The 27,859-nt window shown below is 38.1% G+C and overlaps 1 protein-coding gene across 1 annotated transcript in view; it reads right to left on the bottom strand.

Annotated features, from left to right (window-relative positions):
• Nucleotides 1-7,498: 7,498 nt before the first annotated feature.
• Nucleotides 7,499-27,859, bottom strand: part of sema4ga (sema domain, immunoglobulin domain (Ig), transmembrane domain (TM) and short cytoplasmic domain, (semaphorin) 4Ga) — a 45,996-nt gene continuing 25,635 nt past the window's right edge. The window contains exons 4-15 of the mRNA XM_079842652.1: nucleotides 27,432-27,494; nucleotides 27,259-27,357; nucleotides 27,082-27,175; nucleotides 26,851-26,964; nucleotides 25,349-25,503; nucleotides 21,887-22,062; nucleotides 17,508-17,655; nucleotides 15,634-15,856; nucleotides 15,398-15,513; nucleotides 15,075-15,229; nucleotides 14,491-14,552; nucleotides 7,499-12,657 (exon numbers count right to left, since the gene is read on the bottom strand). Coding sequence (XP_079698778.1) covers nucleotides 11,735-12,657; nucleotides 14,491-14,552; nucleotides 15,075-15,229; nucleotides 15,398-15,513; nucleotides 15,634-15,856; nucleotides 17,508-17,655; nucleotides 21,887-22,062; nucleotides 25,349-25,503; nucleotides 26,851-26,964; nucleotides 27,082-27,175; nucleotides 27,259-27,357; nucleotides 27,432-27,494 — 2,328 coding nt within the window. The 3' untranslated portion in view covers nucleotides 7,499-11,734. The remainder of the gene's footprint in view (nucleotides 12,658-14,490; nucleotides 14,553-15,074; nucleotides 15,230-15,397; nucleotides 15,514-15,633; nucleotides 15,857-17,507; nucleotides 17,656-21,886; nucleotides 22,063-25,348; nucleotides 25,504-26,850; nucleotides 26,965-27,081; nucleotides 27,176-27,258; nucleotides 27,358-27,431; nucleotides 27,495-27,859) is intronic.

Below are 27,859 nucleotides of genomic sequence, written 5' to 3'. Positions count from 1 at the left end.
TTGAAAACAGTTGTGTTGCTTAATGTTTTTGTGGAAACTAAACGTTTTTGTCAGGTTTCTTAGAACATTCAAAAGAACAGCATTTATTTTGAAATAGAAATCTTTTGTAACATTATGTCTACTTTGATCAAATTCATTCATCCTTACTTAATAAAAAATAAAATCTTTGAAAAAAATAGTAGCCTACTGACCCCAAAAATTTTGAACGATGATGTACAATTTATATATAGGCTTCACAGGTAGGCTACAGCAGTCAAGCACCAAAATACAAGCACCACCCAGCCAGCAGGTGTCAGTTTATTTCACTCTGAACTGGTCTCTAGACTCTCGTCTTGTGTGAACTTTATTTGAAGGCAGGACAGCTCTGTTGATACAGGTTGATACAGTTGAGTTTGCGACACACTGCCATCTGCTTCCACTAGCACACTGAGTGCGCCTGTATTATTAACTGGGTTAATTCCCTCTGGAACATCCTCTGAGAGATAAACGCCCTGTGAGATAATCTCTAATCCAGGATTTTTTTGCAGCAGGATCATCTAACTCAATTAAAGTTAACTTTATTCGCGGTCAGAACTCAAAGAGTAATCTTCTGCTGAGAGCTGCTGTGTTTGATCTCTCTGGAGAGAATGACACGGAATAGATCACGAGAATGTAAAAAGAGGAGAGTGTTGCAGCTGCCTTCACACATCTGGATTAAATGGCATACTAAAAAAAATGAAATTTCAGTGTTTACCTCACAGACAGAACACATTCTAAACACTGTGGGTTTGTTTTTTTTTGTTTTTTCAAAAAAAGCTCACTGTCCACTTGAAATCTCTTGATAACTCTTTTCGAGAAAATTGTTCAGCTTTCCAGTCAAGGATTCAGCCTCAGGGCATTGAGTCACACAAATGGGATATAACATTTGTCCATCTAATTTTAAATAAGCACTGGGGAGCTGAAACAAATCACTCATAAATCGCAACTTATAAATAGGAGTACTTTCATATTTAAAGTTACCATTAAATAAAAATTGACAATTCTTTTTTTTTATTATTCATGTGCCCTCATAATCTATAATCAAAATATCTTCTCCCTTTTGCAATGGCATCTATTCTCTGGTGTAGTGTGTGTACTAGTGTTGTAGTCGAGACCAAGACCAGGGTGTGTTGAGAGAGACCAAGACCAAGTCCAGCACTCTTCAAAATCATCTAAAAAGATACTCTGTCTCTCCATATAAATGTTTTGTTATAATGTTATATATTTAATCAATGAATTAGAATAATAAGACAATATAGAACTGTTACAAATCACTAACAATAAAATGTATCTTTGTGTTGCAGAGGTTGCACAGAAGTTGAATTGGTGTATATCCTAGGTGTATATGACTTTCTTCTTTCAGACGAATAAAATCGGAGTTAGGCCTATATTAAAAATGTCCTGGCTCTTCAAAGCTTTAATGGCAGTTAATGGTTATGTTTTTGAAGTCCATAAAAGTGAATCTATCCATCATATAACTGCTCCACACAGCTCCAGGGGGTTGTTAAAGGCCTTCTGAAGCAAAGTGGCGCGTTTGTGTAAGAAAAATATCCATAAAACTTTGTAGACTAAAATAACTAGCTTCCGGCGGTCAGCGGTACGCACCCTTGAATCCTTGATGCATGCGTATTGGCGAACGCAGAAGCACCGAGGATAGAGCAAAACAAAACACTGGTCATTAATTAGAAGTCTAAACGAGAATTTTTAAAGAGAAATGGAGGACGTTTTCGATATAAGAGAAGAGGGGGGCTTGAGTTTGTTGCCCAGCCCTATTCGCAAGAGGCGTCAAAGCTTACGCTACTCCTACATCGTGGCAGGCCGTAAGTCGAGCTGCGTACCACTGACCGCCGGAAGCTAGTTGTTTATACAGTTTTAAATATGGATATTTTTCTTACACAAACGCATCGCTTCGCTTCAGGTGGCCTTTATTAACCCCCCGGAGCAGTTATATGATTTAAAGATGCACTTTTATGGACTTCAAAAACTACAAAACCATTAACTGCCATTATAAAGCTGGGAAGAGCCAGGACATTTTTTATGTAATTTTTGATATAACTAATATATTCGTCTAAAAGAAGAATGTCATATAGGCCTACACCTGGATGACTTGAGGGTGAGTAAATCATAGTCTAATTTTAATTTTTGGGTGAACTAACCCTTTAAAGAGTGATAATTTCAAATAATCATTTATTCAACTGATTAGTTGAAAGCAGCTGATTCATTTAGCAGGTCACTTAATATTAACTTCTTGTTTATTGAACGTTTATAAAATCATTATAATGTTCGCAATCGTGCTCATATTCGTAAAAACAGCTCACTTGCTCTTGTGATATTGCTTAATTATATCCTATGTATGTTATAATATAAAAAACAAGATCTCATTCAAGTACTTTTTTTGCAATCATATCTTGAATTTGGCATTTGTATGAATTTTGGGCATTTTACTTTTTTGAGACAATCCTGCATTTATTTCAAATCCGGCAGAACAGTAACAACGAAATCACATTAAAAATAGGTTATTGATTGTATTTTAAACAGTAAGTTTTACACCAAATCACATTTATAATGTTTACAAAATAAATCAGACAATGCACCAGCAATTTAGTGATATCCTTGCAGTCTTGAGATAAAATCCTAAATCCTTTTAGGACAAGACAAATACGGTCGAGGCCGAGACAATATTAATTAATATTAAAATTCTTAAGACTGGCTCTCGAGACCAACTAATGTTTACTGACGAAAGGACGGGACAACCTCATCCTCAAGTTGTTCAAAACTTGTAAGAGTTTCTTTCTTCTGCTGAACACAAAAGATGATATTTTGAGGAATGTCTGTAACCAAACAGTTGATGGACCCCATTGATTTCCACTGTAGGAGAAAAATACTCAAGTCAATGGGGTCCATCAACTGTTTGGTTTCCAACATTTTTCTTATTTTGTGTTCAGCTAATAAAGAAAGAAACTCATACAGGTTTGGAACAACTTGAGGATGAGGAAATTATGACATCATTTTCATTTTTGAATGGACTATCCCTTTAACAGTAGTCAGAAGCATTCCTTTAAAAGGAGAAAGGTTACAGTGGAGAAAGGTATGCTTCTAAGGTATAGGCCTATTATGGTTATAATATTTATAATCTGTTCGTTATTAAAATCAAGGATGCCTACTCTGAGCACGTGTTGAGCTGTGCTTGTATTTTACATGGTTGATCACTAGGTGGCGCAATACGACCATTAAACGATCAGCTAACGAGAATAGACTAAGAAAGAGATCAAATATGTAGGTTATTAAAGTTTTGATGTTTTGAGATGTGAAAGCAAAAACACCTTTCTGAAATCACAGACCTTCATACTTTTCCTTTATATTATCAGTTCAGGCATCATCCAAAAGGCAAAGTGTAATAGGATCTTGCATGTTTATCATGTTCTGAGTGACATACTTATCAAGAACCATGCAGTGTCAAAACAAACTTTGTGAAAAAAAGTACATCCCATTAAATGGTGGTAGAAAAATAATGTATTGTGAACAACCTTCAGTGAGCCTGTTCCTCTGGTTCAGGGTGTTGCCTGCAATAAACAAACAAACAAACAAACAAACAAACAAACAAACAAACAAGTCTGAGACTTGAGACAAAAGGACAACAGGTTAGCTAAAGGACAATATCATACAGTCCAATTTGTTATTGTCACTTTATTGCATATGGTAACAGAAAATGAATACCTTTACAGACCACCGGGAATAAGCCATGAAAATGTGAGTTAAATCCTAAAGTTAAGGTAGGTTAAACTTTATAGGCTAAACTAGATTGTTTCTGCCCTATAGCTACCAGTACCAGCATAATTTACCGCAATTCGCCACTCGCAGTTCACAGCAGTAGAATTTAAAAACAATCTTTCGTTGCTTGGTAACTAGCCTACTATACCATAGCACAGCAAAAGTACGCTGGGTTCCCTTCAGAGTGTGTTTTGCCTGTCTCAGTGAGTTTACCTGGAAGTCTCCTACACAGCACAGCTTAAACCTTCAAACACCTTATTATTAGTCAGTGATACTACCTGAAGTGCAGCTGAACGGGTAATTCTAGCGCGGGTGTGGTAAATGCAGAGGGCTGATCGAATAAAGCTCCACCACGCATCACTGCACTTTAACCTTTAACACACACACGCACGCACGCACATTACTCACTCAGCCATACTCAAGACAAGATTATGCACAGCACTGCTGCAGATCACTACAGTGAGTCATAATAAACAATTGACATAATAGATAATAGCCTAATAGATAAAAACACTATCAAGCAAAAGAAAGGTCACGAGTGACATTGTTTTGACTAATTTGCTTGCCTTATCATAATTAAATATGGACAGAGAGATTATATGTGACTGGGCAGAAATGCAGGTGTTTTTTTGGTTTGTTTTTTTTGTCCAGAGTCTCCAGAGGCAGTGACTCACTCAGTTTGTCAGAGATTAAGTCAATTTTAGGTTTAGCCTATTTATTAAAATGGTTTTGTATAATGCGAGTTTTGTAGCCTATTGTCCGTCTGTTGTCTGACAGCAATAATTGTTCGAGGCTTCGAGCGATCTAGCTGTCACGGTTGCAGTTTGCAAGCTTGTTTTCTTATCAATAATTTGATCCCTGACAAATGTGTTCACATTTACCGCCCCACAGTTCAAACCTCGGATGTGTCTATCTGTGTAACACTTTTGCTGGGACCGGTGTCAGGGGAGTTCAAACTTGTAGTTCAGTTAGCTTGGTTCGTTTGGTCCGGACCAAAAAAAAATAAAAATAAAAATGTATTCCTCACTCACGGCATTCACATTAGCATTTTTAACTCTGTAGGCCTACCTAAAGATATCGAACCTAAAGGCATAGGGATTTATGTAGGAACATGATTGGTCGGTTTTTATGATTTTTGCTACCAAATTTAGCTACCGAACATCCAAAACTGGTCCTGCTGTGTGCTGGGCTAAATGCGCTCCTTGTTTGTGTGTAGCCTACATATGATGGTGTTGTGACCAGCTGAGAACTCTGGAAGAGTTAATAAAATGTGTAAAGGAGTCAAAACACCAGAAGGAATCCCTTCTTCTCACATGTACACAAATGAAAAATCTGCTGTGAGGAGACCGGAGGATGGGCTACATTGCGACTTTGAAGGGGGGAAAAAACCCAGGAAGGCCTACAGGATTATAGGCCATTCTGTCCTTTTTAGGGTTGCATCTTGTGACATCATGTCCGGTTTTGGGGTGTATTCACACTTGGCAGGTTTGGGTTCGAACACACTCTGGTGCGATTGCTCAGTTAGTGCATGCAGTTCATTTGATTAAGTGTGTGAACACTGCCATCCGAACCCTGGTGCACATCAAACAAGTGGACCGAGACCCCTGAAAACCTTCCAATCGAACTCTGGTGCGGTTCAACTGAAATATGAACACAACATGGACCAAAGACAACTAAACAAAACAAAAACAGGACATGATGTCACAAGATGCGACTCTAAAAAGGACAGAATGCTCAAGCGTAGCCTGCCTGTTTTTTCTTGTCATGAGAGCTACGTTACCCATTACAGTTCCGGTTCTGTGTCAGAAACTCTGTTTCCTTGCAGCAGATCTTCGTTTGTGTGCAACTGAGCTGTTTGGACTCCTTTTACACATTGTAAGCTCTTCAAGAATTCTGAGCTGGTCAAAATACTATATAGTATCATATATCATATGTACGCACAAATTAGTGTATTTAGCCCAGAACACAGCATTTATTTGGATGTTCGGTAAGGTTCGGTCTTTAGGTTTGGTCTTAAAAATGAGTGAATCAGGACTAAATGTATTACTTAATTTTTTTGGTCCAGACCAAAAGAACCAAGAGAACTGAAGTACAAGTGTAAACACACTTTCCAAAGAGACTCCAGCAACACAGTACACTACACTCCTCACGTACAAACACTGCTCCCTTTCTTTTATCCTGTGTCATTCCACAGGACGATAACCAACATAATGACCAACATAACCCTGCGCCCTTCTGTTGTCATGTGACGCCATGGTTTACTATGACACTGTAGGTGTTTGAATGTCTTAAGAGATTCATATGATTGCTCTTTCAGAGGTTACAGTATATCACTATGGTGAACGTCATTTCACAAAGCACATGTGGAACAACATTCCAAACAACCAATCAGATTTGAGGGACAACTTTATGTTTAAACTTACAAACAGGGTTTGGTGCTTCTACATCAGTGTTATTCGCATATTATTTCCCTCTGATTTTAGATATAAAGTATGGTTAGGTTTAGGGGGTAAGGATAGGATTAAAGGAACACGCCACTATTTTTGAAAATAGGCTCATTTTCCAACTGCCAGAGTTAAACAATTGAGTTTTATCGTTTTCGAATCCATTCAGCCAATCTCTGGGTCTGGCAGTAGCACATTAGCATAGCTTAGCATAGATAGATCATCGAATCTGATTAGACCGTTAGATTAATGATATTACACAGCGCCTTCAACATAACCAACTTGACAACCTGCTTGCACAGGGAGCGTGCTGGGGACTATTTTCAGGCTCTGCGTAATACCATTGCGCCTGTTGCACTCATGGGACGGTAGCAAAGTTCCTTGATTATTACGCAGGAATGAGAGTTTAGTTCCTAGCCATATTGCCCTAGAAAATCGCAACTTTTAATTTTCCATTTGGTCTTAGTAGCTACACAATGTAACTACAGAAGAGTCAAGTTATAAATAGGAAAAATATTGAAACTCTTTGGTCATTTTTGAGCGAGATGCTAACGGTCTAATCAGATTCAATGATCTATGCTAAGCTATGCTAAAAGTGCTACCGCCAGACTTGGAGATCGGCTGAATGGATTCAAAAACGGTAAACCTCAACTGTTTAGCTCTTGGGGAGATGGAAAATAAGCCTATTTTCAAAAATAGTGGCATGTTGCTTTAAGACTACATTTTTGGATAAGAATGTTGTTCCCGAATCAATAAAATATGTAAATCCAGGAACATGTCTTACATGGCAAAATCACAGTGACCATGTAGCTATAACTCTCCTTGGCTCTGGGTCAAACTATTGACCAAGCAATAACATTTAGTATATATGCGATGGTGACAGATTAATACCCATTTATGCAGGATGTGTAGACCAGATTAGATTATAGCACACTAATCATTATTAATAAGACAATAGCCTACTTTTATGGATAGCACCTCTCAAACCCTTTCGTATTGACTGATATGTGATGGAGTGCTTTGTTTTAACTCGTTCTCTGCAGCAGATTTGAAGTCAATAATAAACAGAAAATATTCTGTCACACTGAATACCACTTGACCACAGAACAACCTGTTCCAGCTGTAAGTGGTAATAACCTGTTGTGTTAAAGCACCTACATGTCAACACAGGTGAGGTATGCTAACCTCATTTTGAATATGCTTGACTGACTGAAATTTGCATTTATTTCATGTAATACCAATCCAGAAAGACACAAACAGAAGCTTCAATACTGTTTATTAAAATAATTGACTAGGTCAAATGTAAACAAATCAAACGTCAGACTTACAAGTTTCCAATGTTGAACAAAATGGATTCACACTTCTCAGCCTCCTCCCCTGCAAGCATGTCCCTGTAGTATTACTGTTAATTAAACACAAAACATAACACTTTGCCCTTGGACAAAGGGGAAGATATACACATTAAATGTATACCTTGGGCTTTGACTGTCTGAACAAACACGAGGCAAGATAGTCGAGAATGTTTCTTGCATGGAGAGAGCGTTAAAGAATTAAACATGAATTCGTAATAATTCTATGGTGTTTTCACCATGGTGACAGGCATAGGTCTAACCAGCTTCATTAAATGCAGTTCCAGAGGCAGCCCACACAAACCTACCCACGACTGAAGAGGCATACAACTGTGTACTGAAGTGACTCTGAGACATGGTCTGCTCTGCAGGAGATTTAACAATATTTTCTGAACACAAGAAATAGGAAGCATACAATCTTAGTTGGAATGTTGTGTAACATTTTAGCACATGTACAACTGGAAACAATTTGTACAATTTTGGAAAATACTGTAATAATAGAAACATGCTTTATTTGACTTATTTGGGTATTTCGTTTCTATTATTATTATCAGCATCATCTATATTATTATGTCTATTACAGTTTTTATTTAAAAAATTGTAAATAATGTTTGCAAAAATGCATAGCCATGCACTATTAACCAATCACAATTTAGAAAATCCCAGTTTGAAACACTAATTAAATAAATATACACAAAACTGTACAAAGCTATAAAATAAATATTCCCACTGACACATTTTTCAATTATACTGTATGTACTGGAATAAAGTATGCATGACTTAAGGGACCAATAAACTCGATATATGTTTCTTTTCTGGTCATCTATACAGGGCATAAACCTCTTTAATTATTTATTAAGTATTTAGTTCATATTGAAAATGGCTTAATAGTACTACAAAACAATGCAACCCACTCGATCAATAATTCTCCTATACCTCAGCGGTGACTCCTTTATGCTTTATGGATTACACTGCAGAGAGATCTATTGTTTTGTATGGACTGAAATGTCTGATATTTTTTGACATTATCATATTGTCTTGTTCGATTCATTTCACTTCTTGGGACTGTGCATCAAACAGAAGCTGGTCCTGCTCTCTTGACATCTGTCAAAAAATAAACCCAAAATGGCACCTAACCCCCAATCGCTCCCCACTCGGGTGTGTATGGGTTCACTACTCACTGCTCCTAATGTGTGCGCACTAACTCTGATGGGTTAAATGCAGAGGACAAATTCTGAGTAATGATAACCATATTTAGCCCAAGAATTTGGCTATTATTTACTCTCCTTCGTGTCATTCCAAACATGTATGCTGCTACTATTTGCTAAAATTGAAAAACATTAAAAAACAGCATATAATGAAAAAAGTCACAAAAAAATCACCATGAAAGTGGTTGATATGACTCTTTTTGTGCTATATCAACTCTTCTGAAGCCATGCAATATGCGATCGAAATTGCTCATGCCTAGAATTCAAAAGTGTCTTGTTCAGTTACTACACCCAGGAGAACCAATGGCATTTAGCAACATTAACATGCCATTTTTGAATCTGGAAGCAGATCCGAGCACTGCTGAGTGCCTTGTGTAGTTGCTCTAAATGAGGATAAAAGGCTTAATGACCATTTCCCAATCTATTTCTATGCAATCTCCAGACTCGCTTTTCATCTTTCTCTGTCAATCTCGTTCTCTCTCTAGTGCACTTCAAATTCACTTTGAATGCGGGCAGTGGTCGAGATATTTCTCATCCACAAACCTGTCCTGGCATGTTAGAAGATTCTGCAGGAGTGCCTCTTTCACAGGATTATAAGTCTCAAGGGATGTAAACATTGCAAGCACAGACCGTATGAGCTGCATGAAGACAAGCATCTAATCACAGCTTGTGACCCTCTGGGAGAGTGGAGGTCAGACGTGGATGCAGATGTATTCTGCTCTCATTAGAGACTATGATGGAGGTGTATGCACGGACATGAATGCCATTTGTCAAACGGAAATTGTGAGAGATTCAGGGAGGGGGAGATGATGGAGTAAAAAAATGAAAGATTAATGGCAAGAAACATAATCCGTCAAGCTCAAAAAATGACAAAGCACCATAAAGGTATCATAAAAGTGGTCCACGTCTTATGTGCTATATTCGCATTTGAAGTCACTATTCATATTCGTGATACATTTTGAATCTGCCTTCAGAAGATTTTAAATATGTGTTATTTTATTGCATCCTTTTTGGTCATTATTGCTGAATTCGGAACTGCATACTAGCATACCTCTCCTACAATTTCTGCCATGGAAAGATATGGGTAAAACTAGTAAGAGTAGTATAATATGCGGTTCAGAATTCAGCATAATTGAGTGAACATACTTACACATGTCTTCTTTTGTGTCCCATGAAAAAGTAACAACATACTGTACAGGTTTGTTTCAACATAAAGGTAATTAAATAATGACATTATTTTAATTTGTACGTGCACTATGCTTTAAACAAACCACTGTAGGAAAAAAAGAAAGTGAAAAAAAATAGGTCCAACTCTTCTAAACAAGACGGAATCATTCAACAAGACAAAAACAATGAAAGCAAACTAGACTATCAGCAGTGCTCATCTTAGCTGTGTTCTGAACATGTGGCCTTAATGTTCTCCACTTGGCTCCACTGCAATCTGCATATTCTGATCTAAACAGACAGAACCAGGTGCTATGCTCTCCTTAAGTAGTAGGAGATACGCCAAAAACTCTCTTGCACGCAAGTGTGGGCAGTTGAAGCTGGACCAGTTCCAGGACGAACATTTACACAACAGTTTAATGGACTTACTGGAAGAGAAAGGATTATTAACCCCCCCCCCCCCCCCCCCCCCAATATAACCATGTTACAATACTCATTGTTCATCATGTCCCGACTAGAACTGAAGTTAGTTTATTTACTGGCAGCAGAAGCCCAATTTCATGACGTCCCGCTAATTCGCTAATCTCTGTTAAGACGGCGAGACCTGACTGTAAGAGGTGCTAAAATAATTGGTCATGTCAAAAGGATAATCTAAAAAGGCCATGTCAGATTTACCTCTACTCTGTGGTTGCCATGGAAACCTAGCAGCTAATGACTCTGGAATTCTGATGAAGGAATCCAATGAGGAATCATGTCGGTTCTTGTGCATGTGAGACATACAGATCCGAATCAGACAAATCCAGACTTGGCATGTTCAGTTGTCCATTTCTCAGGGTCATTTCTCTGTCCACATACTGTAGTCTTCCCTTTCGCAGCATTTTCAATTCAGAGTATAACACAGTTTTATCATATTGTCACTTTCACATCGTTCACAATCTTCCCGTACTCCATTCCATCCTCTCCAGAGCTGTCAGAATAAGCAGCACCTCATGGAAAACAAATGCTACCGGTCCATAAAGTGCATCTCAGTGGTTAATACTGTCATCTTCCCGGGTTCCCACCCTTGTGAAACTATTAATAAAAGCCTTATTTACATCATTAGTACCATCAAGTGCATTTCTCATTGTATTCAAAGTCTGTTATCCCTGCTCTTCTTAATCATGATTAGTATTACAAGCTGTTACTGATATGGTCAGTGTTGGCATAAATTTGAAGAAATAAAGGACAAATGCAAAGACATTCAGTGCTTGACAGCACTAGAGTTTTCTCACGACTTGCTCCGTCCAGGCACAAAACCTCCATCTGAGTTCATCTTGTAGCTTTTTTATAATGCTGCCTTGTAAACGTCCCTTCCAACCAGTTTGTAACGGAATAATTTACTTGATTCCCCAAGATGGGATCTTTTGCTTTGAAGATTCCCTTGCTGCGTGTCCCTAACTATACATCCCAAATTCCAACCCCAATTTTAACACAAGCACTCTGAAATAAGCCGAAAGCTGTGTGATATAATTTGCTGAGGTAGAATTTCCATGTGTTCGTTCTTTGCTATTTTGTAACCAGTGGGCATTCCTCAGTCTGTTGAAAGTCAAAAGCTCTACATTTGAAATGTAAACGGAGAGGCAGTTTAGCCTTTTAGAGGAATACCAATGTTTTGTTTATATTCCAATAAAAGCTGCTGCTGCGGCTACTTATTAACATCCCGTTAAAGTAAAAAGGGGGTATTAGACAATGATACTGCCCTTGAGCACTTTAGAGGACACCTCCGCAGGGTAGGGAAGGTTCACACTGAGCTTTCATCAGGTTTACTACACAGTTGCGTGTGCTTCCTCTTCTCCAGGATCCTGTTGAGCTCCTCTGTGAAGGAGTAATAGAGCGGAGATGTCGTATCTCCATCGGTCTGTCTCAGTAACACATAGCTGTTGCCATTCATCTTGCGTAAGACGCTGGGTAAGGTGGCAGAGAATCCATTGATGTACTCTGATTCTGGAGGCGGTGGGAGAGGTGGAGCGGGAGGAAGCTCTTTGTTGGGTGACGTTGTTGCTTCTCCTGGAACAATCTGCAGCAGGCCGTCGTGAGCATCGGCTTTCCCGTTGCAGTGGCTGGAGATGGTCTTGAGCTCCATGTGAGCACCTCGCTTCCTTTCGGCATGAGCAGCTGCCCGCAAAGAGTATTTACCTCTCCGCCCTTGCAAACAGAATCCCACGTACAACAGGACGACTGTTAGAACAAAACAAAGGCTTCCAAGGATTGTGATTAGGGATAGGTACATGGCCTCCATATTCCTCATGGACAGGAACTCGAAGCGAGGAGATATTGGGGTTGGATGGAAGTCCTCCGGGGAGTCACTTTGGGAAGTCTGAAATCTCCAGTAGATCGCTGTGGTCAAGCGAGGCTGCGTTGGTTGCGTTGGCTCCACAGGAGAGGGTGCGAGAAGCTCCTGGCGAACTGTCAAGCTGTAGATCACCACAGGAACGTGGACACCATTTTCCAGGGCGAAGCAACAGTAGTTGCCGCTCTGGTAAGGCCGTGCCTCGATGACTAGGAGGCCGTCAGTGCCGACGCGGTAGCCAGAGTCCAGCCCGTAACCCTGCAGCTTATTTCCATTCAGCATCCACTCTGGGGTTGCCAGATTGGAGCTGAGCTCACACTGAAGCAGCACGTCATCGCCCGCCACCACAGAGCGAGAGCGGTGTAACACTTGGTCTGTGACAGAGTGATGACACACACGTCAGTTACAGGGACATTGGGGTCCACATTTAGGGTTAAAGGGTTAGTTGAAAATTAATTACTTACCCTCATGTCGTTCGACACCCGTAAGACCTTTGTTCATCTTCGGAACACAAATTAAGATATTTTTGGTGAAATCCGATGGCTCAGAAAGGCCTCCATTGGCAGCAAAGAAATTTACACTCACAAGACCCATAAAAGGTACTAAAGACGTCGTTACAAAGTCCATCTCACTACAGTGGTTCTACAATAATTTTATGAAGCGACGAGAATAGTTTTTGTGCGCAAAAAAGAAAATCTAAATAACGACTTCAACAAGTTTCTATCTTCCACCTAGGCCTTTGCCATGAACTCACGAAGCACCACGACGCATGCACGAGAATATGACGTAGAGCCGGCGTTCCGACACATGACCCGGAAGCGAGGAGCTTTGTTTACAAGCAGAGGAAGACGAGCTGTATCTAAGCTGTTGAATTCTACACTGATTGTTCTGTACATCAAACATAATTCGTAAATATGTCAGCAGATTTCGACGAAGAGGAGGATTTGCATTTTTTTGCCCAACCGTACTTATTCGAACCTGAATATACAGAAAGTGAACTACAAGAGATGGAAGCGGCTGCAACACAGCTACAGCCACAAGCTACTGGCATATTCTAGTGGTCGTGGTGCTTCGTGAGTTCATGTCATATGAATAAAGTCATTATTTTGATTTTTTTTTTTTGCATACAAAAACTATTCTCGTCGCTACAGAACCACTGTAGTGAGATGGACTTTGTAACGACGTCTTTAGTACCTTTTATGGGTTTTGTGAGTGTAAATTTCATTGCTGCCAATGGAGGCCTTTCACGACGCATACGCCTTTCTGAGCCATCGGATTTCAACAAAAATATCTTAATTTGTGTTCCGAAACTGAACAAAGGTCTTCCGGGTGTCGAACGACATGAGGGTAAGTAATTAATGACAGAATTTTCATTTTTGGGTGAACTAACCCTTTAATTAGCTTGATTATATCACTGCAATAATGGTAAATCATTGGAGGAATTATTCCAAATCATTAGGAATAATCTGAAACCTTAAATATTGGCTAATATCCACATCATCCCACCCCACTTTATCTGACATATACCATTTGCTATGACTAATTGAGGAATAAGGTAAAAAACTGACTACACTGATGTAGAAAGCAACAATCACAATGCTGTTATTGTAAACTAAAACTATTAAAACATAAATACTGAAAAAAAAAAACGCAATGAAAAATTACAAATGTTGCTAACTGAACTAAAATAAATTGAAGTACTAAAATGACTAAAAGTTAAATACAAATCAATCAAATCTAAATAGAAAAAAAACAATAAAAATGACACAAGCAAAATTTAAATTAAAATACATTACTATTCAAAATATTAAAGCTGCAGTCCGTAACATTTTGCGCTCTAGCAGTTAATAAACAGAACTGCATGCGGAAGAACATTGCAGCCGGAGCTACTTCTCTCTGTTTATGTCTATGGCGAGTCACGCAGGGACTGTGTTCCTCCACAGCGGTTCCTACCAGACCGGTCTGAAATAGTCCCAATATAAACACTTATTATAAGTGTACCATAATGATTCAGGGTAAGACAAAAACACGGTTTGGAAAATGGATTCATGTTGTACATTCTCATTATATACTTTTTGTAAATCTTAAACACAAAAAAAAGTTACCGACAGCAGCTTTAATAAATACTATAATAGTATATAAATAATACTAAAATTACACTGAATCATCACCTTAACACTGACTATTACAACAAATGTGTTTCATACCATCTGCTGTGGAATCATTACAGCCCTGGTTCCCATTCAGAATATCCTGGGTCAGATTAGCTCTGTAGATAGAGAGAGGTTATTATTGGTGACACACCAACATTAGAATTCTGACTGATTCAGATAAACCGATAATTATTTTCATATAATAGCCTATAACTGATAAATGTCTGATTATTTAAATGAAAAATAAAACATTAAAAACTAGAACTGCTACAAGTGAATCTAGGTATCACATCGTTATAATGTACAGTATTAAAACATTTATATTAATTTTTATTTACCGGTACCATTTAAATGAGTGTTAGATGATGGCAACGGTAATCTAAATGTAAAAATATGGAAAATTAACATGAACAAATAAATATTTAAATATAAAATATAATTAAATATTCTGATGCAGAAAATTTTAACTAATATGGTACAGATATATTGTGCATTCCTAATGTTTCAATGATCAGAGTTCCATGACAAACAAAATCATGCTATGTCCTTATTAATAGAGTACTTGAATTAAGATATGTCAAATTAAAAAGTTAATAAGGACAGCAGAGGTACTAGAATCCATGACCATGCATTCGTACCTGTTGTTATGTGATGTAATGTCCACACACTCCAGTCCATCCCAGGCACAGAAGGGATCACGTGCCATCACGCAGTCAAAGCACGAGGAGTATCTGCTGCATGTGGACAAGGGCAACTGCACCACTGAGCTGGGCGAACCCACATACACACTCATCTGACAAAGAAAGGTTCAAGTGGGTAGTAAGATTCACATTGTGGACTGTGCATAAAATCTAATTACACTCGTATAAATACAAACAGAATGTAATGGATTTATAATGGGAACAACCTGTTGTAATAATGTATTTACAACTTCCAGAATGTAGACACACTCATTTCTCACCTGTTTCTCGGAGATGACTATACTGTCCACTGGCTGGGACTCCTCAAACAGCTGCAGTTCCTCAATGATGTGCAGCTGACCATTAACCTTCACAGCCCGCTGTAGCCAACCGTCATCTGGAGGAACATCGAAACCAGATGAAATACATTCCCACTTTTATTTTATTTCAGATAAATGACTTAATAGTTTAATAGAAATTGTTATAAAAAGCAGCTAAGAGGAGGCCACTGCAGTACCTGTCCCAATGAAGAGTATGTGGTATATCTGACCATCTAGACCAGTCACTCGGTGTACAGCAATTTTAGTGTAGTCCACATTCCTCCTAAACAGCAGGGGGCGTTGTCCTTGAGGAAGGATCTGCCTGTACATGAGCGGATGGCGCCGGACAAAATGAAGTACGTCATCTGGCAGGTGAGTTGATGAGTTGATGCCTCTTGCTCTAAGTTCATCGGTGATGCACTGAAGAAAAATGGAAAGCACAAGCAAGGTAAAGTCACCCTCCAACAATACATAGACAGTAGTGGCCAAAAGTGATGTCCGTCCTAGGAAAATTGACATTACCCTTTATTCAAATATTATTAAAAATGATTTTGTAAGCTTATTGCATTGTTGTGCTTGGAGTCAATTGTTTTATTTGTGATAACGCAAACAAATTGTGTGGACAATTTTTGGCCAGGCTGTCATACAACGAAATTATGAACACATGCAAAAACAAGAGAGAACCAAAGAAAAATGTATGTATGGTTGTATAATATTTTCCTTATTTGTGTACAAATAACCCTTCCGGACATCACTTCTGGCCAGTTCAAATTGCCCGCCTTGTTGGCTTAGGCTATTTACACTAACTCCGCCCACAAATGTCTGGTTACAAAAAATGCCTGTGATCTGTCAGCAAAAGTGGCGTACGGAGTAAGGCGCGTTACAGATCCTTTTGACGCGATCGACACCGAGTTCGAATCCGCCTTTTGCTGAACTCTTACTTCTCCCTTTTCCCATCGCATATCCGATTGGAAAGACATTTATTTTCGATAAATATAAAGAAAATATGTGAAAAGTGGAATTAAAGGGCCAAATGGTTATTCAATAATAAAGTGTTTATTGGTTAGGGGTAGGTGTAGGGAGGGCTTTATTGTCCCAATAAGGCGGAATTTGTTTAATAAATATAATCATTTACACTCAATATGTTATTATTGCATACTCTTTCATAATGTACTAAAATACTGAGGTGCAGATAGTCTCTAACTACTATTTACACATATTGCAAAGAAAATACTGCTATTTTTACATAGTGTAAATAAATGCTATTGCTTTGCACTTAGTGGAAATAGCATCTATCACTAATATGCCATTTTCACTTAGTGTAAATAGCATATCACTAAGAAAATACTGCTATTTTCACAGTGCAAATAGCCGCTGCATTACTGTACATGATGCCATATTTTTCACAGCCTTGAAAGGCTGGCAGACACAAACAATCCCCCCTTCTCCTTGCACAGTCGGATTACCTACTAATTTCCAAGAACCCGTCGAGAATGTAGGACATTGAGCTATTCTCAGACTCTTGACTGAAAATGTACAATTTAACAGTCATTTTAATTATCTGACAGAAATTGTTCAAGAAGAAAATCTTACAGGAAAGTTTTCAAAAACCTAAAATAGGCCAGGGAAAACCAAAATTGTTCTTTCCTATACATTTCTGAGAACTTCCAAACATCAATTAAAGGTATCAACCCTCACTCGCATACAGGCTCACTCATTAGAAATATCACAGATTCAAAATTCATAATGCAGCCAATCAGCAAAGATTTTCTGCCTGCTGCTAATCTCCATGGCAAAAGCTTTGATGAAATAAGCCCCTTTTTCTCCATGTGCTCTCTATAAAATTGCTCATCAGCATCTGATTTCTGTATGAAATCAGATCAACGCTCTACCTGTACCTCGCACAGCGGTTGGAGAGCTTTAGTAGCTCCACCTGTGAAGTGCTGACTTGTGCTTCCCCATCAGAGTCAGCAAGCAGGCAGAGTTTCAGGGATGAGGATAATCAGGCCAGTGTAAGATGAAACAGGGGATCAGTATAGCTGTAATCGTGTATAGCTACTGTTGGCCTTACCGAGCCGGGTCGAGGTTCTGGCAACTTCCCTGTGTACTGTGCCCATTTGGAGCCGGAGTCTTCTTTGCTCTCCATGTAAGGCCCCTCAAAGGCCCACTGGATATCCGAAATGGAGTACTGGCAGATAGCAGATGCTTTTACATTTTTCCTGAAAAAGAAGCTCTGGTGAGTATTCTTTCAAAGCAGCACAAAAGAGAGAAATCCAATACTACATGATGTCAGGTAAAACCCTGAACCAACGCTGGGACTATGTACACCCACACTCAGCCATTTCTTTAGGATATATTTCAAGGGAGCACAAAGAAAATTTGTGAATAGATGGTGCATTCATGAAAGTGGTGAATCAGCCTAGGTGTGAGCGCTTTGTAGCTGATCCAGCTTCCAGTTGGTACGCTTGGGTTTATTAACCGAGCCTCTCAGCCTGTGCTGCGCTCATTGTTTCTCAAGGTCTTGGCATGTCAGCATAGAACCTTCATAAGCCCACTGTGTAACCATGGAAACACGAAAAAAAGATTACAAATTTATTAAAAAGTGTGTGAGAGAGGTGAGGGATGACAGTGAGTGGGTGAAGGGGGCAAGACAGGAACATAGACAAAGCTCCTCAAGTGATCAGTACAACCTAGTGAAAAAAGAGGAACGGACACTTATTAGAAGTGACTGTACGTAAAAAAAATAAAAAAAAAGCACTGGAGGGAAAAGAGTGTTTCCAATAGTAGCTTAAAGGCACACCATGTAAGATTGTTGGGTAAAAATATCCAAAAAACCACTAGAACAATGTTATATACTTTGTTGACTTGTGTACTTACATTATACCAAATGTATGAATTCATGTTTAAATCCAGAGATATAAGCAATTTTAACCAGGACACACGTGTCCGTGCATTGCCTATCAATGACATCATACCTGCGTTACCTTCGATTTCTGGTTTTATTTAGTAGAAACCATGGAAACACCAAAGATCCTTTAATATATTATGTTTTATTAGACAGGTGAGCAACGGTTTGGACACATTCATCGACAGAAACCTAATCACCGTTATATGGCTCAACACAGTTAGTCTGATTGCTTAAATCTTGTTTTCTTGTCGTCTCGTGCCACAAGATCTCACAAGATTAAAATGTGACAACATTTCTTGTAGAATGAAAAGCTGTCTTGCGATATCGCCATGACGGAGCGTGAGAGTGAAATTAGCATAGAATATGCCACTGCTACGTTTACATTACACTATCGCTTTGCTTTTTTTTGATATAGAAATAAAAACTATTTAATTTAGTTGGACAATGGTCACTTCAATTTTAAATGTCCGCTCTGCACTGTGTGCGACTGCGTCTGAGCTGAAGTCACACACAATGCAGCAGGAATCACAGTTCACTGCCCACGTGATGAGAGTAAGGTGAGATGATTGACAGGACCACGGCCAAAGATTTGTGCGCAACAGAGCCTACGCGTCTGATGAATGTCTTATCTTGTAGAATGCACGCTCAGCACCGCCGCTCCCTATACACGGAGTACGTGCAATCGTGGATCGAAAGCGAAAGTAAATGCAAGCTCCCTGATTCACGCAAATTAGGCTCCCAATATCAACGCTATCTTAGGCTGGGCTGTGTAGTTGTAACCACCTCTTAGCTCTCGTCGCTGTTTGCACTTTGAATATTGAGAGAGTACTTTGATTATGGTTGCACTTATTGATTGCATTTAAGATGAATACATTTTTATTGCTATGTTCAATTTGTGGAAAGGAGTTCAATTAGGAGTTCACACAAAGCCTCAATCAGAAGTTCTGGAAGTTCATAATTCATGTACTGAAGAGACTCATGTGAACTCATACAGGGGAAAAGCCCAGTCAGTTGAGTTTGGTTATTCCAGTGCTTATATATTGTTGTCTTTCAATGCATTTGATAATTCATACTCAAAGTAGAATTGAAATGACATTCATTACAAGATGATTAGTTAAAGCATTTCAAAATGCACCTGCAGACTATTTTTCCAGTCATGAATTTTGTCATTGAGGATTTCTTAAAAATACTGTCTCGTCTCGTTCTTGTGAACCCAATCTCATGTCTCATCTCATGAGCTGAATCTTGTCACACCCCTAACATTCACACCTGAGTATCACGTGTTCGCCGGGTTGTTTCTTGACAAAGTGACATCGCCAACTACTGACCTTGCATTCGTAACACAGCCTTTTTAATCATTTTCGCAGATCCGTGTGAATGGGGATGGCTTTGACAACGTTTTCTGTTTTTAGTACATCGTTGTCATGCAAACATACACTCAGATCCCACCCTGATCATACATAATTGAACCAGATAATTGAGATCTTCAGGAGGACTTGATAATTACAGCCAGGTGTGTTTAATCAGGGTTGGATCTGAACTCTGCAGGTAAGTACATCTCCAGGAACAGGATTGGGCAGCCCTGATGTAAACGATGACAGAATGTTAATTTTTGGGTGAACTATCCCTTTAAGAGAAAAGGTCTTTTACTGAAGTTTCCAAGTCTGATTTAGGCTTGCCTAATAGGAAAACAAACACCCACGTCAATGTAAACTTTACACTCAAACTGATGACATGGTGAGTGGTGACACAAGAGTCATTCAACCTTACCCTGCTAGAGAGGTCAGTGTGATCAGGTCATCAGAGCTCAGCTGACGCACTCATTCTCACGTTATGTGTCTCTCCCTGTTTCGCTCGCTCTCTTCTGCCTAATTATTTTCTATCGTAGCAGACATTATCGTCCTGCCTGTCCTGTCATTCATCACTGTTACTCATATGTTTGCGGTTTGCACCTCAGGCAGCCGCAACCCACAGATTGATTGCCTGGCAGCTCATCAGAACCTCCCCTCTGGTTTCAGCAGCGCGTCAAGACCATGTCATGTCTGTCAAAACGGCAGACGTAAAGCGAGAGTGAACTATGTGCTATAACCAATTTAGCTCTGAAGATATGTGTGAAAGGAAACAATTGAATAAAAAGAAAATGCTAAACTGTCATGCTGACAAAAATAGAAATGTGGCCCTCAAGCTTCAAAGTACAACATTTTGGATTTTATCAATGATGAGTCAAAGCCTGGCTATACGTGTCCAGAGCAAATTTCTCTGATCTCCTGAGAGATTGTGACCTGCTTATGAATAAAACATGCTTCGTGCTGCATGCAGCCAGAGGACGTGTCAGCGATTTTCATTCTGATGCTCCTGGTGGACTGTTAATGCTGTCGCCTCATTTGATGTATAGGGCCAGAATGAGCCAAAGCAAGGAGTGTGTCCAGGCTGACAGATGAACTTACTAATAGACAAAATCTATTTCAACAAACCCCCCAGTCACAGCAAAATTACATGATGCTACCTCGGAGAATCCTTTAATTACTATCGACTGAGGCGTCATCCGCATGCCGTCCTGCGTGTACAGCAGCACAACACTTTAAGCTTCCATATACAACTGCCAGGACCATTTAAGAAAAATGGTTTGCTTTCATTTAAGAGTTCAAACACACTGCAGATCACTAAGATCCAGTCTTTCTGAGAAGGAGAACCAGTAGAAGTGACGTTCATCATGACAGATAACTATGGAAGCTTGTTTCTGCCACAGAATAAAAAATAAAAAAGGCAATTGCATCTTTATCTCACAATTCAACAAAGATAACTTTTTAACTTTTTATCTCGCAATTTGGACTTTTTTTTCTCAGAATTGCAAGATATAAATGCGCAATTGCGAGTTATAAAGTCAGAATTGCGTGATATAAAGTCAGAATTATGAGATAAAGTCAGAATTGCTTGATATAAAGTCAGAATTGAGATTTATAAACTCGCAATTCTGACTTTCTTTCTCACAATTGTGAGTTTACAATTCACAATTCTGAATTTCTATAGCAATTGTTTGTTAATAAAGTCAGAATTGCGAGATATAAACACGCAATCGTGAGTTATAAAGTCAGAATTGTGATATAAAGTCACTCACAATTGCGAGTGTATATCTTGCAATTCTAACTTTATTAACAAACAATTGCTATAAAAATTCAGAATTGTGAAATATAAACTCACAATTGTGCGAAAGAAAGTCAGAATTGCGAGTTTATATATCTCAATTCTGACTTTATTTCAAGCAATTCTGACTTTATCTCATAATTCTGACTTTATATCACGCAATTCTGACTTTATAACTCGCAATTGCGCATTTATATCTTGCAATTCTGAGAAAAAAAAGTCCAAATTGCGAGATAAAAAGTTATCTTTTAAATTATCTTTTAAAACAGTTTTATTCTGTGGCGGAAACAAGCTTCCATGGATAACAAATGTAATCTACATCAAAAAACAATTGCAAGTAAATAAATAGCTCATTATGCAAAAACGGATATTGGAGGATTGTACAAAAGTGATCTTACCATTCCAGGCCAAAGATGCCGTAGAAAACAGAGTCTTGAGAGCCGGAGCCCTCCAGATGAAACACACTCCTCAACATGTTGAAGTGAAATTCATAGTCCGGTAAAGAACACGCCAGACGTGCCTTCAGGAAGGAGGTCCACTTCTTCTGTAGCGTGAGAAGACCTCCTCTGTCTTTCTACAAAATGAAGGACAGAAAACAGCTGAAAGAAAATCATAAGTTGCAACAGCAGATTCCAGAAGTTGTACTAACACTACCGTTCAAAAATTTGACTGAATACTGATGAAAATTCAGCTGTGTGTGTGCTACATATGGAAAAGATCAGATATGAAACTGCTGGTAAACCAAAGAGATTCTTACAGATTTGTAAGGTTTTTTTTAATGTTTGGAAGGTGATCACTGATCATTGAAACATGATGGACATGTGCTCTAAAAGGTGTGGTACCGTAGATTACATGGTGTTTTGCAGGGTGCAATAACTCATTGTATTGGCATTCTATTTTAAGTATTTTATTTTTAATGTATGTGTATGTAGATGTTTGTATGTGTATCTGTATGCATATGTATGTATGGCTATTGATTGTTTATGTGTGTGTATATGTATTTGTTCATATAGGCATTTATCATTAGTAATGTTTTTTTTACTATTACTATTTTTTATTTATTTAAAAATTAAAAAATATATATATTTTATTTATTTATTTGTTACTCATTAGCTGGCATGGGGTGGGGGTTGTTCTGTAAAATTTGAAAAGCTTTAATACATAAAAAGCCTTGGTGTCTCCTTTCAAAAACATTAAAAACAAATCTTACCCATCCTAAAATGTTGAAAGGTAGTCTGCATTTGAATTCATTAAGCATATGAAGCCTTCCAAATACAAGTAAACAGTAAAAGTAAACGTAAACACAATGAAAATAATTATCATTAGGTGCACTTAGTGGCATAGAGACATTATATTAATTGAACACTATTAGAAAAACTCAAGAGAAACAGCAGAAAAAAGCTTATAACTTCTTTTTGACATGGATCACTGGTTATTGGCCTGGCTGTTGGCAGCACACATTATTGTTAGTGTGACTGTGGGAAAGGGAAATGCACTAAATTGGATGGATTCTCTCTTTTTTTTTTTTGCATGTAAAGGAATCCCCCATCATGTCAGGGGGATTAAGTGAATTTTCCATGCTGCCTCCAAAGAGGAAAATAAATCTTCATGGAGGAATGACTTTGACGGGACCCAAAGCTTCTTAGCAATTCTTGGTTTCCTCAGTACTTAGTTTCCAGTAATAACACTGACACTATAATGTAACGACCTTTAATTCACTGTGGGAAAAAAGGCTTTTGAATGTTGATTTATGACGCCATCATCTCAGTTGGTGACATTCAGAAGCAGATGTATGGTGATATGAAACCAGAGCACAAAACATGGGCACTTATTCAATAATCCACAGCAGATCTTTTTGGAGATTTAAAAATTTAGATGATTTCTAGTGATTTCTAGCCTACGCAGAACCTGATTTCGCCAAGTACAGCATGTTCCTGGATCAACATCTTTGTTTATCCTGGAACAACATTCCATTCAACCAATCATATTTGAGAGAAAGTTTACAGTTTATGTCAAGTTTAGGCTTACATCCAGGGGATGGTGCTTCTACATCGGTGTTAATAACTTCCCTCTGATTTTAGGGATAAGTTATGGGAAGGGTTAGGTTTAGGGATAGGACAAAATTTTCAAACAGGAATGTTGTTCTAGGATCAACAACATATGTTGACCCAGGAACGCATCTAACTCTGCAAAACAAGGATGTGACTAGCCACCAGTATGTAGAAACTGAAAGCTTTTATTGAGACTTTATACACACAGTTACTGACAACAACTTAAGAGTTACTATCCTTAACTATGGCTTTCCCCCCAGCTCAATGTCAGTTAATGTGTATTAACAGCATTCAGCCCCACAAGCATGTGGATAATGAACAATAATCTACTCATTAATGTGACCCTGCTGTGTGAACTGCCACAGAGAAGCTGATTTTACCCTCAGTCCTCACATCCTGCTTAACACACTTCACCAGCCCTGGCCTCAATCCTCTTGAATGTAGTGTAATTCAGTCTACGTTATCTAATCTACTATTATGTACAATATTTGTTCAAAAGTCAATGCGATTTAATTTATTTAATTATTACTTTTATTCAGCAAGGACATTAAATGGGTCAAAAGTGACAGTATGTGACATTTATGATGTTAATTGATTTTATTTTATTTTAAATAAATGTTGTTCTTCTATCCATCAAAGAATCCTGAAAAAACATTTTCCACAAAAACATTGACTGTTCTCAACCTTGATAATTGATTAAATTTCAAATATTACTGTTTTTTTGCATCAAATAAATGTAGGTTTGATGAGCATATGGGACTTTTTTCAAAAACAACCCCCAAACATTTGCTGTGTGTAGGTTATTGGGTATAAGTTGATATGAATGACAGATGCTAGCAGTTTGCTGCTGGCTACTTTACAAAATTGTCTCACAGCTGGGAGGTCAGGGGCAATTTAGAAACAGAAACTATATAGCTGATTAAAAAATTATTAAAAACAAATTAAATTGGTTATTTAAAAAATATATAGATTTTTGTTAGTATATATGAATGGTATATTAAGTAATTTATATAACATTGGCTAGCCTATATTTTAGTAAAAAGGATTTAACCCATTTTAAAGAAAAGTTGAATTCACATGTAAGAAAAAAGCAACGTAACGATAATGTCGATAATGCAACGATAATGTCGAATTTCACAATAATGTCAGCTGAACCCAAATACACTCACAATTTAAATCTTGTATGGCAACAACTAGATGTTAGACAGCTAGATCAGATGGTAAATAAACACTGTAGAGTAGCGGTCTAGAAAAGATGTGAAATTGCAGACATGTTCAATTGGCACTTTGATCAGAGTGTGTAGAGCTTAGACTGATGGGTTGAGAAGCGAGACAGAGAGGCGAGTCTCGTGGGAAGGGAGTCGTTGGATAGAGAGAAATGCCTGGCAACCACGTTGCTGTAAAACCCTATTAGAAAACCTGTAGAAAACCACACTTCAAATAAAGGAGCATTTTGAGGGCAGAGCCCTTACAACGCTGCGAATGAAACAGTTTAGCACTTAAAAACACATTTGTGAAGAACTTTTGTGCAGAGTGTTATTTTCCAGGGCAGGGCAACGGATGTCGCTGAACAAATCAAATGCGAGGGCCGTGTCTTGCCATCTGTATCATTATTTTGTGGAGAAAATAAAATATTTGTTCCATCCCCTGTGGAAAAATTTAGTTCCACTTTGCTATGCAAAGCATATTTACCACACTTTGGAATTATACCCACTAATTTGAACACTTTAATTAAACGACTTAAGATGCTCATGAAAAAGAAAAGGTACAGTGACGGGTTGAGTGAGGAGATCATCTGTAGCCTCGTACCTTGCACACACGTGCGACCCGTGCTACTCTGCTGTGACTGAAGTATGGACTGAGCTCTTGGCTCTTCTCGGTGAAGAAGAAGTAAATCTTATCGTCATCTCCCACCGAGCTGCTCACTGTCTCCTTCACCAGTGCTGAGCCAACAAAATCAGCTTCTGTGTGGGACAAGACAGTAGATTGCTGTTAGTACATCTCTCCACAATAGCAAAAAGTAAGATAAAAATATAATGCAATGCAATGCTGTTAAAATGCTTAGTTAAAAGTAAATATCTTTTTTAACTACACTATCATTCAACTTCTTTTTAATGTTTTCAAAGAAGTCTCTTCTGCTCACCAAGGCTGCATTTATATGATCAAAAATACAGTACAAACTGTAATATTGTGAAACATTATTAAGAGTTTAAAATAACTGTTTTCTGTTTTGATGTGCTTCCAAATGTAATTTATTCATGTGATGCAAAGCTGAATTTACAGCACCATTACTCCAGTCTTCAGTGTCACATGATCCTTCAGAAATCATTCTAATATGCTGATTTGGTGCTCAAGAAACATTTCTTAGTATTATCAATGTTGAAAACAGTTGTGCTGCTTAGAACATTATAAATGTCTTTACTGTCACTCTTTTGATCAATTTAATCCATCCTTGTTGAATAAAAGTATTCATTTATTTAAAAAAAAAAAAAAATTAAATGTTGGTATGATTATATTATATTTACTTTTATTGACTTGACTTTTATATATTTCCTTTTTGACTTGTAAACATACAGTGGAGAACCATTTGCTTACATTTGATTAATGACCTAAATAATACAGATTTTTAAACATTTTCGCAGTTTTCTTTGTTTTAAAGTGAGGCAATTCAGGGTTAGGGTTGAATAAGTTCTTCCATTGTTTTATCATCGGACTCACTCTCGGATTGATATGGTAAAATCGATGCCATCGTTACTGTCTTTATGATGTGTGCAATCGCTGAGGACTGAAGAAAGTCTCCAGTCAGAGCTGTGGTTCAGTTTTGATAATGGCCGTTTGCTTCCAGCATGTGCTGTAAGCGGTAGACCAATCGTAACAGACTGGGCCATCTGGCCAATCAGAGCAGAGCAGGTTCATGGAGAGGAGGGATTTAGAGAGACTGAATCATCCAACAAGTCGTTTGAGAATCATTGAACAATGTGGTGATGTGCAATGTATATTATGAGAAAATGAAAGTGTTTTTTGACCTTTGATGCATGTAAACCTGTTGTAGGAGACCTCAAAACAAAATCAGGAGCCTTTAAAATAGCATAATAGGGGCACTTTAAATACATTTTTAAATTTCATTTTTAAAATCAACCAACAACTTTGTTTATTTCCAAGTTTAAATGGTGGTCTCAGACTTGTGGACGCCACTGTAGTGTTAAATGTCCAAATATTATTAACTATGACTTGAGAGATCCATAAATAGGGTAATGTTTATGGTGAGGAATTCAACATTTTACTAATAAAATGTGCTGTAGTAGACCCACCCTGTAGCCATTGAGTTGGAGCCTCTTCTGTTTTCAATGTGGGATTCGGAGAGTTGTGTCGGATATCTGGAAAGCTCCGGAACTCATACTGAGATGCTGTGTACATATGCTGATCTAAGCGAAACAGAAGGCCAAAATAAGATTTTAATATTCTTAATATCATACGATTGTTTTTAATAAAAGGAACCAAGGGTGAAATGTATATTTCTTATTGCTTTATTGATGCCATACCAATTATCATGCCAGTGTAGCCTTTGGTGGGGTCATATGGACATTTATCTCGACCCTCCTCGAAGGCTGATGAGATTTTAAATTCCCTTGCATCCTGAAAAACACAACAACATTGTTTAGACAATCCTAGGTAAGAAGGTCCTCATCTTAAGCTCTTGGTGTTATGCAGTTACTTACAATGTATGCACATAGAGGGCTGAAAGCATGTGTACCACAAGTGTACAAGTGTGTGCTGTTGAACCTCTGCAGGAATCGTATGTGGTTGAAACACTCCGTCTGTTAGGATGAGTAAGTCTACGTCAGTATGTGTACTAGAGATGATAACACAATAGATAAAGATGTTGACAAACCTTGTTATCTTTCCCTTTGTTCAAGCATTGTTGCTTCTGATCGTCTGATGCCTCCCAGTCAATCTGTCCAAGTATAAGATTAACAAGAATTCTTGAACTGTCAAGACTTGTAAAAATGTTTCCCTGACAAAACAACTTCCTGCTGTTGGTTTCAGTGCCAAATTGTACCAACTGGTGTTTGTAAACAACTCACACTTTAACCTACTATGGAGTTTGAACACAGTGAAACAAAATCTGAATTCTCAGGAGGAAATAATTCACTAATTATTAAAAAAGAGTGGTCTTTTGTGATCTTTAAAAACAAAATACGCTAGATTTGTATTTCTTCAAAAAAATATTTTTAAGTTTTAAAGTGATAGTCCACTCACAAATAAAAATGTTAGTAAAGGAAGTTTCGGTTCCCATTGACTTTCATTGTATGGACAAAA

This window comes from Gobio gobio (assembly GCF_949357685.1).
Source record: "Gobio gobio genome assembly, chromosome: 18".
Lineage (NCBI taxonomy): Eukaryota > Metazoa > Chordata > Actinopteri > Cypriniformes > Gobionidae > Gobio > Gobio gobio.
Note: the sequence above shows the minus strand (reverse complement) of the source record. Positions and strands in the feature narration are given on the sequence as shown.